Here is a 12,928-nt window from a genome sequence, read left to right as displayed (position 1 = left end):
TGGAAAGCGACCGATGATATAGTAGCCTGGTTTTTAACAAGCCTATACAACTAGTGCTGTTGGGAGAGCTAAGGTGGGTCTCGGGGCGCTTAACAAAATTGGCCAACAACAGCTCGAAACGCTAGACGTCCAGGGCTCCAAGATGTTCCAAAACCCGGCTGATCGCCCCTTATAACGCCTGTTGTGCAAGCCAGAACAGCGATTCCCCAGGCTGCGCTTGAAAGTATCAGAAGTAAGAGACACATGAGAGGGAAAAGGGAGGCCTGCCTGAGAGGAACTGGGACGCCCATGAAAATGTTGTTGTTTTTTTCTTTTTGCTGTCTGAGAGAGCTCAAAATGTCTTTTTCAGCCCTCGCGTGTTTCCCTCACGCATCGCGTTTTTCTTGCGTCCATTCTAATTTTGTGCGCAGGCTACCATACCAGGCCACCATGGCCCAGTCGTTCAAAAGTTGGATGACGCTATCCGATGGATAAATCTCTATCCAGTGGATAACGCAATTGGTTTCCCAAATACTTATCCGCTGGATCCAAGCGCTGTAAGTGCTATCCAGCTTTGAATAACCGGGGCCCTGGAGGGCGGATTGACCGCGCGGCTTTATCTCGAGGCCTAGGAACTAGGCAAGCGCTTGACCTCGAATGACACAAAGAATGATCCACAAACATATTTTCCTCCGGACGCAACGAAAGTTAACTTCACTTCATTTACATGTATTGGGTTGATAAAACAGTTCTGTACTATTTCCCCTTCATGCATCGTTAGAAATGTCAACTGGGACTCGTAGACCCAGCATTTCTCGTTTTCCAAGTGTTAGTTTTAGCAAACAGTCCAGTGTGAATTCAGATGGTTTCTTCGATGATGCAGATGGTGTTGATTCTGCACGAGCGCACGATCGACAAGAAGAAGCCGAGAAAGGTTCCGCAATCTGGAGTACCACGAGGAGAAAGCTTACTCTGGTGTCTTTGTGTCTTGTTTACTTTGCAGCTACGGCATCATTCGCAATTTTGTCTCCATTTTTTCCCAGTGAGGTAAATAATGTTATAATGACTTCTGTTTTAAATCCCGTACTCAGCGCACTGAACGTGCCGGGATACTGCAAAACGTTCAGCAAAGTCCTTCCAATTACTCAAAATACCATAACTTCTAACTTCCACTTAGTGTCGATCTATTAGTACTTTTTGAAACGTCGCTTTATTGTGAAACGTGTAGTAAATCCCTTAATTTTTTTAAAATAAAATTTTAAAGGTTTAAGGAAAGGGGGGGAGGGGGGGCGGGGTGGTCGACCAATATTTGGGTATAGGTGTGAGCCGCTTAGGGTTTGAAACTCTGACCCTGTTTAGGGCAAAAAATTCCTAAAATTCATACTCTGGTTATAGGACAAGGAGGTATAAACCATACCCTGTCCAGCGGCACGTCCCCCCATAGGCCACGTTAAAAAATTAAGGGAGAACCTCTCTGGAGTGTCCGTAATTGTGATAAATCTCAAAGTGTACTTCGCGTTAGCGTCCCCCGCAGACATTCTTAGGGATGCGTCACGCATTCCTGCCCCACGAACAGGAATGCGTGACACACCTCTAAGAATGTCTGCAGGGGAGGCTAACTTCATGTTGGCCTTAGTTGGAATGCCACTAAATGAAAAAAAAAAAAAGATTGTGGTGGTCCAACTCAATTATGAGCAAAGGCTGTATTGTCAGGTTTTTTGTAACACTCATTTATAACTGAACAATGCAAGGCAGTAGTGATGTCCCTAACAATTTCGTTACTGGTGCATGCAAGGTCGGTAAATCCATTGTTTCAGTAAGATTTTCGTATGATCAAAGTATGTGAGTTTTGAAGGTACATAAACCCATGGACTTGTAAAAACATGAATCATTAAAGGTAAAGTCAACCCTCAAAATTAAAATTTACTTTACAACCTGTTCAGTACCCTAGCATTCAGGTAGGGTTAGCCTTATGGAAGGGTAACCCTGCCTGCCTTGTAAGCACCCTCATAAAAAAAAAAAAATAAATGTGCTACTGTGCAGGTAACCCTAGCACCAGGGACACCCTTCCTCCTTGTAAACGAGATGAGTGTCCTTGTAGATGGGTCAGGGGTAAAATATGACACAACGTTTCGCCTGGTGACTCTTAATGACTTTACGTTTGATGATGGGTGACAGTAAAAAAAAGTGAAATCTTAGTTTGTGTACTGAAAAAGTATTTGCTGGGAACTCTATATATTTAGCTTTTGAGCTTCAGTAATTCATTATTATTGGAAAACAGAGAAATATTTGGCAACTGGGATTGCAATGTATTTCTGACTGAGAAAATGGGGTTTGAGTTACTGGCTCCGGGATTTGCCCACACATTTTCACCTCTTGGACTGCAGAATTTGATGTAAATTTTGAATGATAAACTGAGGACTGAACAAAATATATACCCTTCCCTCCCTAGCTTCCCTTGTGAAACAGTGATAACATGTTTATACCGGTGATATACATGTCTGCTGACTTTGTATTGCAGGCTCAAGAGATGGGTGCATCAGGAACTATGATTGGTCTCATCTTTGGTATCTATCCTCTCGTGGTCTTTCTTGTTGCACCATTATTGGGAGTGTTTGTAAGTGAACTCTGTGTGCATTTTTCATTGGTAAATCATTAGACTGTAAGTGATCTAATAGAGGCCTGGCATTTTCTTTTAACTTTATGGGTCCAACTAGGAGCTGTTTAGAAGGTGGGAGACGTTTGAAAGAGATATTTGTCTATGTTCATATATTAATTAATTATCGCGATAACAAACAAGTCTCTTTTTTATTGTATAAACTCAACAAAACTAATATGTTTTCATTGGGGGGGGGGGGGCTTGTATTAGACAAGGGGTGTTTATAAGAGAGGGGTGTCGTAGGAGGGGCATTTATTAGACAAGAGGTGTAGTGGAGGTCTGTTAGATCATTCACAGTACAAGTACAGGTTGTGTTATTTTATGTTAATTTTTTTGGTAGAGACCCAGAGGCAGTTTTAAAAAGGATGATTAGAGGGGTAATTTGATTCAGTAATTTGTTTTCTTGTACCAAAACAGCAAAATGACAATACCAGAATACCAACTGGAATGAGAAGTACAAAATATACCGAAGTAGTCATTGCTTTATTTTTTGTTTTTATTTTTTGTCCACAAACTTGCTCACCTGCAACATTGAAAACCTATTTTCTCTACCTAAACCTTGTGCGGAACTTGTACTGTAATATTGTTTCTACTGGACATCTCATTTTTATTTCTTTTTTAATTACTTTAGCTCCCACAAGTTGGTCCAAAGTTCACATTGACAGCAGGGTTGTTTCTTTGTGCTGGGTCGCAGATATTATTTGGGTATTTATACCAGTATTCATATTTTTTTGCTGTAATGCCTCAGCATTAAAGTGTAATAAGTTAATATAATCTGTATTATAGAAAGCAAGCCCTTAATACATGACTGTATGTTATATTTTTGCATAAACAGTGAATAGACATCTATGCACTACATGTATGTAACAATCTTAAAAAAAATCTGATGCACGTAAAGAAATGTATCAACGCTAATTAATATAAACTGTTTTGAGCTGACACGACTTGTTCTAACTATTTTTTTTTTTTAGATTTGTGTCATTGCTTCCAAAGGGTGAAGTGTTTGTGGTGTTTTGTTTTATTCTCCGTGTTGTGATGGCTTTTGGCGGAGCAGCAGCTGACACGGCTTCATTTGCTATTGTAGCCGGAGAATTTGGTGCAAAGATAGGAGTTGTAACGGTGAGCTATAAATACAAAACTACAGACATGCAACAATACTCAAACAATATTTTAGACACGTTTATTTCATTTTGTTGTTTATGTGTTTCTGCATTTAGTTTTTATGGTGGCCAATACACACAGACCACACCCGGCATGCATTGTCCAAATTCTGTTGTCTCTAAGTTTGCAGGCAACAGTGGTGAGAGCAGTTGCTTATTTGTTTTTTGTGCTTTGATTTTTCACCTGTTAGGGAGCAATGGAGACATTTACTGGTCTTGGTTTCATGTTAGGACCACCTCTTGGGGGAGTTCTTTATTCTGTGAGTTATAAATCTGTTTTATTTTATTGACTGTTTCACTTACTTTTAATTTTAGTGAATTGCACAATTAAGTCATTTCACATGAGGATGTATTATTTTACTGGGAGATCATTAGGGGGTACTATGGAGTGTGCTTTTCGGGGCAGGGGGGGTGCACATTAAGTAAAAAGTAATGGTAATGCCCATAAAGAATAGAAGTTATGGTGTGTGCACAAGACTCATTTGGACTCCTCCAATGAAAAATTCCTGGATCCTTCCCCAATGAAAAACATTGTTGGAAAGTTTATTAGCAGTATTGTGTTGTATCTTTTTCTTTCTTTTCTTCCTCTGTTTTTGGCAATACCCTCTATTTTAATTATTATTGTTGTTGTTGTTGTTGTTGTTGTTGTTGATGTTGTCATTGTCATTGAATGGTTTAGTTGCTATTGATCCTATTTTTTCTTTAAAATTTCAGGCAGGAGGGTTTAAACTGCCCTTCATTGTCATGGGTAGTCTTCTTCTATCAATTTTACCTGTGGTATTGATCATTTTACCAAGAGATGAAAGTAAATACAAATCAAGATCTAGCCTTTACTTTACTTATTTATTTAGTGAGCATGTACATTATTATTATATTTAATACATTATTATCATTGACATGGACTAGCATGCATTTACCAGCCAAGGTGCTTGTAAGTGTCTGCGAATACTATTATCTATAAAATGCTTTTAAATTTGATGTTTATACCAGCCCTGAGCTTTCAAGTCACAGAACCTCGATATAATGAAACCTTGTTATAGCAAACATTGTTTGTCAGTCCTTGGCCCTTCGTCAGTTATATTGAAGTTCCACTTGTGAATGGATGCAGAGCTTTTATGATAGCTTTTTGTTAAGGTGAAGGTTTTCGAAAGCACATCATTGTTGGGTGCCTTTACTTTACATGTATATCATATCAATGGGTTTCCCTGCATCTTAGTTCTTCATTCCACACTAATTATGATACCCCCTTGCCCTATAGAGTAGGAGCCCTTCCTAACAACAACAACAGTTGTTGCAATGGTGCCTTATAACTAACAGCTGCTGAAATAAAAAAAAATAATAATTAAGTACACGCTCAGTAGTGAATGCCATATTTCCTGTTAGTTTTTGAGTCTTTCACCAGAGGTAACTAAGCCAATTTATTTTACTTGTTGCTTTTCTTGTCTTTTTAGATGTATTTAGAGAAAAGAAAGGTTCATTAATTCAAGCTGCAAAGATCCCAGGAGTCGCCGTGATAGGTAATATTTTTATGTGTATTTTGCCTGCTGTTTTGTCAAAGCCATTAAAGAAGCCTATTCATGTGGTTACAATGCAGCGCTTGTTCGCGATTAAGAACTGTTAAAGGAAATATATGTTGGGTGTCCTGTGTGTGCATCATTAATAGGCCATGCCGAGTTGCCTTAAGCCTCTGTTTCAAAGCGAGGCTCAGTGTGAAGCCATTGACATTAAGATGATATTTTATTCTCATGCAAATAGAACTCATTTTAACATTAAGCTTTTGCACCTACACTTAGCCTTGTTTTTAAAGTGAGAGTTTTTGTAACTCGGAAATGGCCTATTTATAATGTAGGTGCCCTGTGTACATGTGGTGTTACCATTTATACATGCAACTACATGTATTCGATCTATGACATGTAAGTACGAGTCAGTGCAAAAAGCGGCCTTTCATTCACCACGCATCCAGTCTCTCTCTGTTCACTAGCTACACAAGTACAGTGTAAACGGCCATTTTGACTTAAGCTCTGCTAACGCGCCCCCATTTCTTTTGCCAGATCTCCACTGTCATTATTTTTAACAGAATTGTTAAACTGTTTTCTTCTTTCCTTTTTTCCCTATTATTTTGTTGCGTTCAATTTCTGCTCTTGTACTTTTTTTTTCCAGGATTTTGTATTCTTGTATCGGGAATAATACTTAGTTTCCTGGATCCAACATTCGCACCTTATATGAAGAAAGTAAGTAGTGGTTCGAGGAAAGAAAACAGAAAAAAAGGGAAAAGTCAAAGAAATGAAAGGGAAATAAGACACATTAAGGGGGGGCGTCTTGATTCCTTCATCCCCCTTTAGATAACAGAGCCGGCCCAATCTTGCAATAACAAAAGAAATGGTTTTCACTCCTGGGTTAGAGTTCAAAGTCTCGTTTATCATAAGTTTTGAAGAACTTCGGTGAATGGGGCATGGGCTTTTCGTCTCTACCACCAAAAGGCATTGAAAGGTTCAACGGACGAAGGAGAAAGTATCACACCTACAAGTACGTTCGCAAAAGCGAACGTCTATTTCTCGTCTCTCTTTTGAACTAGTCATGTATCCCTGTAATTCTTTATATGATTAGAAATATCTTTTAGCAATATGTGCAGTTTTGTGCCCTTGCAACGTAATCCTCAGTGTATCTTTTTACCTTGTAGCGAGCTGTTATATACTGACTATTTTGTTTTCTTTTAGCACCGTCGCTTTCCCTTATAACGTTTCCCTTGTATAATGTTTTGTTCCTTGATAGCAACTCTCTGTACAAGACATGACTTTGAACAGTGTCATTTTTTCAGCTTCTTCTACAGTTCGACCTTTCTAAAAGAGTTAACTTTGTTCCCGCGTTCCTTCAGATCCGTTCTTATCCTTCTGTTGTCAAACATATTTTTCTTTTGTGTGGTAGTTTGGTCTGGGTCCCAGCAAAGTCGGATTGCTGTTTTTACTTGTTGCGGGATCTTATGCGATATCTGCTCCTGTGGTTGGCTGGATATGTGACAAGACGGTAAGCGACGTTTTAAGTTAAGTGACTTCCGGCTAAATGTGATCCACATCGAAACCTCCTTATCAGTGGAAACTGAGGTCCGTCTGTCGTTGTGTAGGTTTGGAGGAGGTTTGATGGCTTTTTGCCTCTACCGATCTCGACTGGAATAACATCGCACACAAGATTCGTCATGCCATTGTTTTTTTGCCCTTGTTCTCACCGCAGGCAAATTAAGCTAGAGTGATAACAGCAGTGAAAAATAATCATGGCAATATTATTCCGTGTTTATGTCACACCCTTCCCTCATCGTTTACCTCAGCTGCTCGAGTTGTACTGCAGAAGGTTTTCCTCCCCACAACAACCCTCAGCTACTCATGCGATAATAGGTTCCTAACTAACGCATCATTAAATTCGATCCATATGAAGTAGAAGCTCATTTAAGTGAAAGTTAATATTTTTCGGGCTATACTCTATGACTAGTATTGTACTGTACGCCAGCTGGTCATAACCATATTTACATTTCGTCCGGTAATTTTATTTGTTACAGGGTAAAACTCGGTTGGTGATGTTGTTAGGTGTGTTGTTCGTAATCATCGGAATCCTTATGCTCGCTCCAGCCCCATTCCTGACGTTTCTTCCTCAGAGGTAAGTGTTCCTGTGGTTATATTGGAATCCTTATGCCCGATCCAATTGCATGCGGTCCCTGCATTTTAAACAATTGTGTAAGCAAATCATACGAAATTAGTGCTAGAATTGCTTAGTTCACAAGGGATTGAAATTCCATTATTCCCTGGCGAACTATGTTTTTACATGTATATTTTTTTTAATAATGGTGTAGAGAAAAACTGTAGAAAAACTAACGAGATGATGTTCCTACGTTTCGGTGACCTCGTGAAGCAATTATCGAGGAAATGGAAATAAATAAATGCGAGCTCGTAGTTTGTATAAATGAAGTAGAGCTTGACAAAGACTTTAGCAACAACTGAATCTTTTTCAACTCGCCTTTATTTTTTTCCAATTCCTTGATACTGGCGTCGTGAGGTCGCCGAAACGTCGGAACATCATCTCGTTAGTGTTTACATGTTTATATTCAGTTATTGTTTGTTTACAAACTTGTGTTTCCTTGCAGGAAGGTATGGCTTGTATGTGTTTCTATGGCGCTGTTAGGTGATGCTGTTAGTGCGTATCAAGTGCCTTGTATGCCAGATATGTTAGAAACAGCCAAGTAAGTGCTATCTTGGCCTTACACAGGACAATTCGTAAAGACGATTTTCTGCACAACAGAGCGTTGCAACATTGTTGTGACATTTTTTTAAGTAGTATCAACATGGTTCCAACAAGGTTGTCATAGAAATCGTCGTTTCGAATCGTTTTGTGTAACATCACCTTCCAACTTCAATGTACTGTTCAAAAAATGGGGTAGATAACCGAAAAATCTGCTGAGTCCACCTTAAAGAGAACAGTCTCTTTAACCTGGCCTGACTTAACAGAAATACGACCTTTTCGTAATCTTAGTTAATGAATGAGGTTGTACTTCGTTACTTCATTCAATGTCGTTGAAAAGCCTTATCCGTGAAAAATGTTTGGTCGTCATTTTTTAAATCAAAGAGACTCGCCTAGAACTGTCCGCAGCGCCCATATTCCACGACTTGTGTTATTAGGGGCGGAAGCAGGGGACGCTCCAAAACCCTCCTTAGAGCCCCAAGTCCCCAGCACAGTGCCCCAAGGGAAGTAGATAATACTGAGATCTTTATATTTGCATATTGTCTTGGTCAAACTGCCTTGTTGTCCTATTTCCCCTCTTTTCGACATTTTCATTCTTGCCTCGTGGCCGGTGGCTGGTAGCTTTCGTAAAAGAAGAGTTATTTATGTCATGTAACAAGAAACGTGTCACTTTAATTTTCTATTTCCCGCTACACTTACAGTTCAACGCGACAGAACGTAAAACCAACCTGGTCTTCTTTTCAAATACTTTTTAGGCAACATGGAATGCCTGATGATATAACCACGCATGGAGTTCTGTCAGGGATTTTTAATGCAGCTGCAAGTATAGGGTAAGATGATACATGTGATTTACACTCTCGGGTATCCCAACATACGGCCCTTTCCTAATAGAAGCGACTGTAGTATCACAGGAGTCACTGATAAGCTAGTTACCCGTACATTCACCCTTGACTATGTCAGTCACTTATTGATTCCCTCATTATTGTTTTTTATGATTGTGTCAGTGCGTTTCTAGGACCAACAGTGAGTGGACTAACAGAGCATTACATTTCATTTGAGTGGTCGACTGTGGTAAGTGATCTAAGCACTGTATATATATAAGGCCATCAACTCGTGTTAATTATAATAAACTGCATGTTGAGTCGGGAGACTGCTTACTGTTGGCGATGTGTCTTTAAACGTTTATCTTTGCTGTTTCGCTAGGAGGCAGCGTGGCCAAATGGTCCGGCAGCGTAGAAGACTTATAAGCTGTATGTCTTGGGTTTAATTCTCGCATTGTCCACAAATTTGCTTCCTTCTCCGGGGTCGTGAGTTCAACTCCTCGATCACGCTTGCAAATATTCAGGTGGTTTGACTTTATTACATTTAAGTTACTTCTTTCATTCGTTTGCTTGGGTCCATGGCGAACCTTTAAGCCTTAAGCACAGTCGGGAGTTGCCGTATATTCAGTCTGTATATTTTTATTATCGACTGTATGAGTATTAAAAGTACGTTGAGTTTGATCGTCCGGGTGAACGTAGTCCTGAATAGGACTGTGTTTGTTGACAGTGACTGACGTTTCGACAACCTGTGTGGTAGTCATCTTTAGAGTCAAAGTGAGTTGTATCACGTCAGTTGATGGTATTATACTCTGGTTATTGATCTGATTGGTCAATTACGTCGCGATGTTATTGGTCGTCTGTCAGTTAAGCCGTGATGGTATTTGCTATGAAGATTCGTGATCAGTAATTGGTGCGTTTCGATCCGTCTATTGTCACAGTTAAACAGTCGTCTATTGTTAGTCAAATTGTCAGTTCTCCAGTCGTTCTCTCGTAGTTAGTTTTGCTTGATCTCGTCAATAAGTCGTTTGTACGGCACTGGTAACTGTTGGCTACGATTCAGTGGCATTTGTTCTAAGTTAGTAAACCAGCTTTCTAAAGTAAGACGTTGATAGTAGTCTGTGTATGAGTATCGTCCAAAGTTGTTGGAGTTTGGAATCGTCCGTGATGCTGGCGATGGCTTTTCATGAAAATATACATCTGCGAAACGAGCAAAGACCTAATAGTCACCGACTGACTTTAAAGGAAAAAAAAATTACCCCTCTAAAACCCTGGGCATTCCATTTGACCCCTTTTTTCTCTTTCACTCCGTAGGCTTTGGCTGGAATTCTTGGATTTCAGGTAAATAGTTAGTTAGGAAAGGCAACCAAGTACGGCAGATAATGCTTGGAATGCAAATAGCTGATAATTTTTTTATTATTATTTCAGGCTTCTATTCTGGCTCTATTTACGCTATTTGACCAAGGACGGAAAAGGTAACAAGACTACCATTCTTACGTAATTAGCCCGTAACGCTGCAAAGTAGATATTTTATAAGCCTGTGTGCTAGTTGAATGTTGCTAAGGTTTCAATCCCATATTGGTCAGTTCAACAGAGTTAGTGGAAGTGATGCAGAAGCCTTTCCCCTCCCTCCTCCCCCGGTGGCGGTTAAAGGCAGGTTCCTAAAATTAATCATAATGCGTAATGGAGAGCCCTAGCAGTCTGTTCCTCCCATAACTTAGTTCCTTGTGACGGAGTAATAAGTTAATGATGCAGGGGGAATATTTCCCTATTGAAGGCGAGGACGTAACAGCCACTGAAATCAACCTAAATCCTTGCAAAGTAAGAAAAAATGAGGTCTGTACCATTGACATCTACAGAACCTATGTTATTACTATGTAATTATGCGTGCTCTACCAAGCTTGTTATGTCAAAGTGACTGCATGCGCATCGACCAAGTTCCGTTTTCGCTTATACGAGGTTCATGAAGAGTACAAAAAGGACGAGAACAACATCCAGCAAGCGTTTGTCAATTTTTTTTTGCTTGAACAAGGTGGGTAATCCCGAAAGACCAAGATAGGTTCCTCTTTCCCTTCATGATGCCCGTTCATGGAGCTCAGCCAGCCATATCATATAAAAGCTTCTTTAAAGCAACAGTATGATAGCCTGTTGGTGGCATGTTGTAGCGGTTCGGGCCACTAGCTTATCATCGCTTTTTCCGGATGTATCGTCTTGGACTAAGTTAGGACCTGTTTGCATGAAGGTGCCGGTGACCGCAGGTAGGTGAGGTAACCCGCTTAGGTGGGGTAACCCGCGTTTCCGCTCTCATTTTTATTTGGGTTGACAATATTTTTAGGTGGGGTGACAACATCAGAGATTATATGGACAGGCAGCTTATCCCACCTAAGCAGGTTACCTCACCTACCTGAGGTCCCCCACCTCCATATAAACAGTCCGTTAGTTTCTGTGTTAAGGTAAGCTTGCCACATGTATATTCCTTATGTATTTGTTCACCCGCAGTATTCGAAAATATAGCACAAGAAGAAAAGAACCTTTTGAAGAAGATAATCACATTCAGGTAAATGAAAAAAGTCTTATTTCATTTTCTAAATGCACAAGCTACGCGTACTTACATTATAGCGTTGTAAGAGTCTTACCTCATTGAATAGCTCTAGAATCGACCAAACTTTATATTATAGAGTCAATAATATGAGAGAGAAATTTTCGTGAGGAATTTCGGCACTCGGTAAAATTTCTTTCCAACCAAACAACAAGCAGATGAAAACATTGAAATGGTCCTGTAGAATAAGTCTAGCAAAGCGCGGGAAAACAGGTAACGACGCGCGAGTTTCTTCCCACACCCTCCACGCAGAACGCGTTGTAAAATAAGAGTAGGTCTTGGGGACTATATAGTATGTCTTTTACTTTCGTCAAAACGAGTTTATTTGATGAAGTTAGTGTCTTCTTTCTGTTGCAGGCGTAAAGACTCTTCTTTCTCGGAACTTTTATTCCTAACTCCTGGACTGGTGATTTAAAAACTGAGGCTGAGGAGAAAAGTGTTCATACGCAAACAGTTTTCATGCGTCATGGTCGTCGTTGTTATGTTTTTTTTAGCAGCAATTCACAGTGTTCCCACTAATATTTTTGTCACGTTACGCACTGAGGTACTGATCGCTAAACACAGTGACTAATCATAATATCGTAAAACCATGCCACAACGTTAAACGACCCCGTCATGTATGTTTTTCTAGTTATGATGACGGACTTATTTCTGTAAAGGAGTTGTAAATATAAAATGATTTGGTCGTTAGGAGAAGGTATGAAAATTTACTGCTTTAAAGACAACACTTCCCATTAGTACGTGTACGTAGTATACAGTCGATTATCAGAACACAAAGCCGTTTTATTGTCTGTCATAGCAAAACATTTACGGGCATCTAAGTAGAGTGGGATTTCGTGTGCCATGAAGAGAGAATGTAAGCAAGAATGTAAAATAGTTGATGTCTAATAGCAAATATCATAATGGCTCTATTTATTGTAAAATCCTCAAAAATTCCGCTTCTTTCCCGTTGAATGGAAAAATGGTAACTTAGAGGAGGCTCGATTTCCGACGCTTTGTAATCAGATTCCTTCCTGAGAAGCCTAGGCAAGGCAGGTGGTGTATGAGGAGCTATGAGGCAGACTATATGGTGTGGTCTACCTTGCAATATATTTTTGACACACCAAACGTCCACATACACCACGTAACTCGTGCCAAAAAGAAGAAAGTTTGCAGGGAAGAGCGCAGACTCATAGCTTGCGAATACAGCCCTCTCTCCTTGCATGCTAGCGGACTCCTTAATTTCTGAACAGTGGCTGGTAAGCGGGCCTTTTCCTGGCTTTAAAGTAGTTTTCTGGATTTTGGCCATTTTCTATCGTTTAAAAAAGGTGAACACACGCAGTATGTTTCTATTTTAGTTGTTTTCACTTTCAAAGCTTTGTGACAGTTTTAGGTGAGTCTGGTTTAAACAGAGAATGAAGGCTGCAATCGCTGGAAAAAATCCAGCCATTTGAACGATCACAACGCCGATCATATGAGTGCCACTCTGAAGTTAACATATTGTAAA

General features: G+C 39.9%; 1 protein-coding gene across 1 annotated transcript; it reads left to right on the top strand.

Annotated features, from left to right (window-relative positions):
* Positions 1-721: 721 nt before the first annotated feature.
* Positions 722-12,184, top strand: LOC140938510 (MFS-type transporter SLC18B1-like). The gene is made up of 17 exons (XM_073387992.1): positions 722-1,026; positions 2,501-2,596; positions 3,270-3,343; positions 3,610-3,757; positions 3,990-4,058; positions 4,513-4,603; positions 5,250-5,315; positions 5,959-6,029; positions 6,724-6,822; positions 7,349-7,446; positions 7,931-8,026; positions 8,781-8,855; positions 9,030-9,096; positions 10,158-10,184; positions 10,272-10,318; positions 11,343-11,400; positions 11,800-12,184. The coding sequence occupies exons 1-17, from the start codon at positions 763-765 to the stop codon at positions 11,803-11,805; spliced, it is 1,452 nt and encodes a 483-aa protein (XP_073244093.1). The 5' UTR covers positions 722-762; the 3' UTR covers positions 11,806-12,184.
* The last annotated feature ends 744 nt before the right edge of the window (positions 12,185-12,928 follow it).

The sequence above is a fragment of the Porites lutea genome, chromosome 5, assembly GCF_958299795.1.
Source record: "Porites lutea chromosome 5, jaPorLute2.1, whole genome shotgun sequence".
Lineage (NCBI taxonomy): Eukaryota > Metazoa > Cnidaria > Anthozoa > Scleractinia > Poritidae > Porites > Porites lutea.
This window is presented reverse-complemented; position numbering and strand designations above follow the sequence as displayed.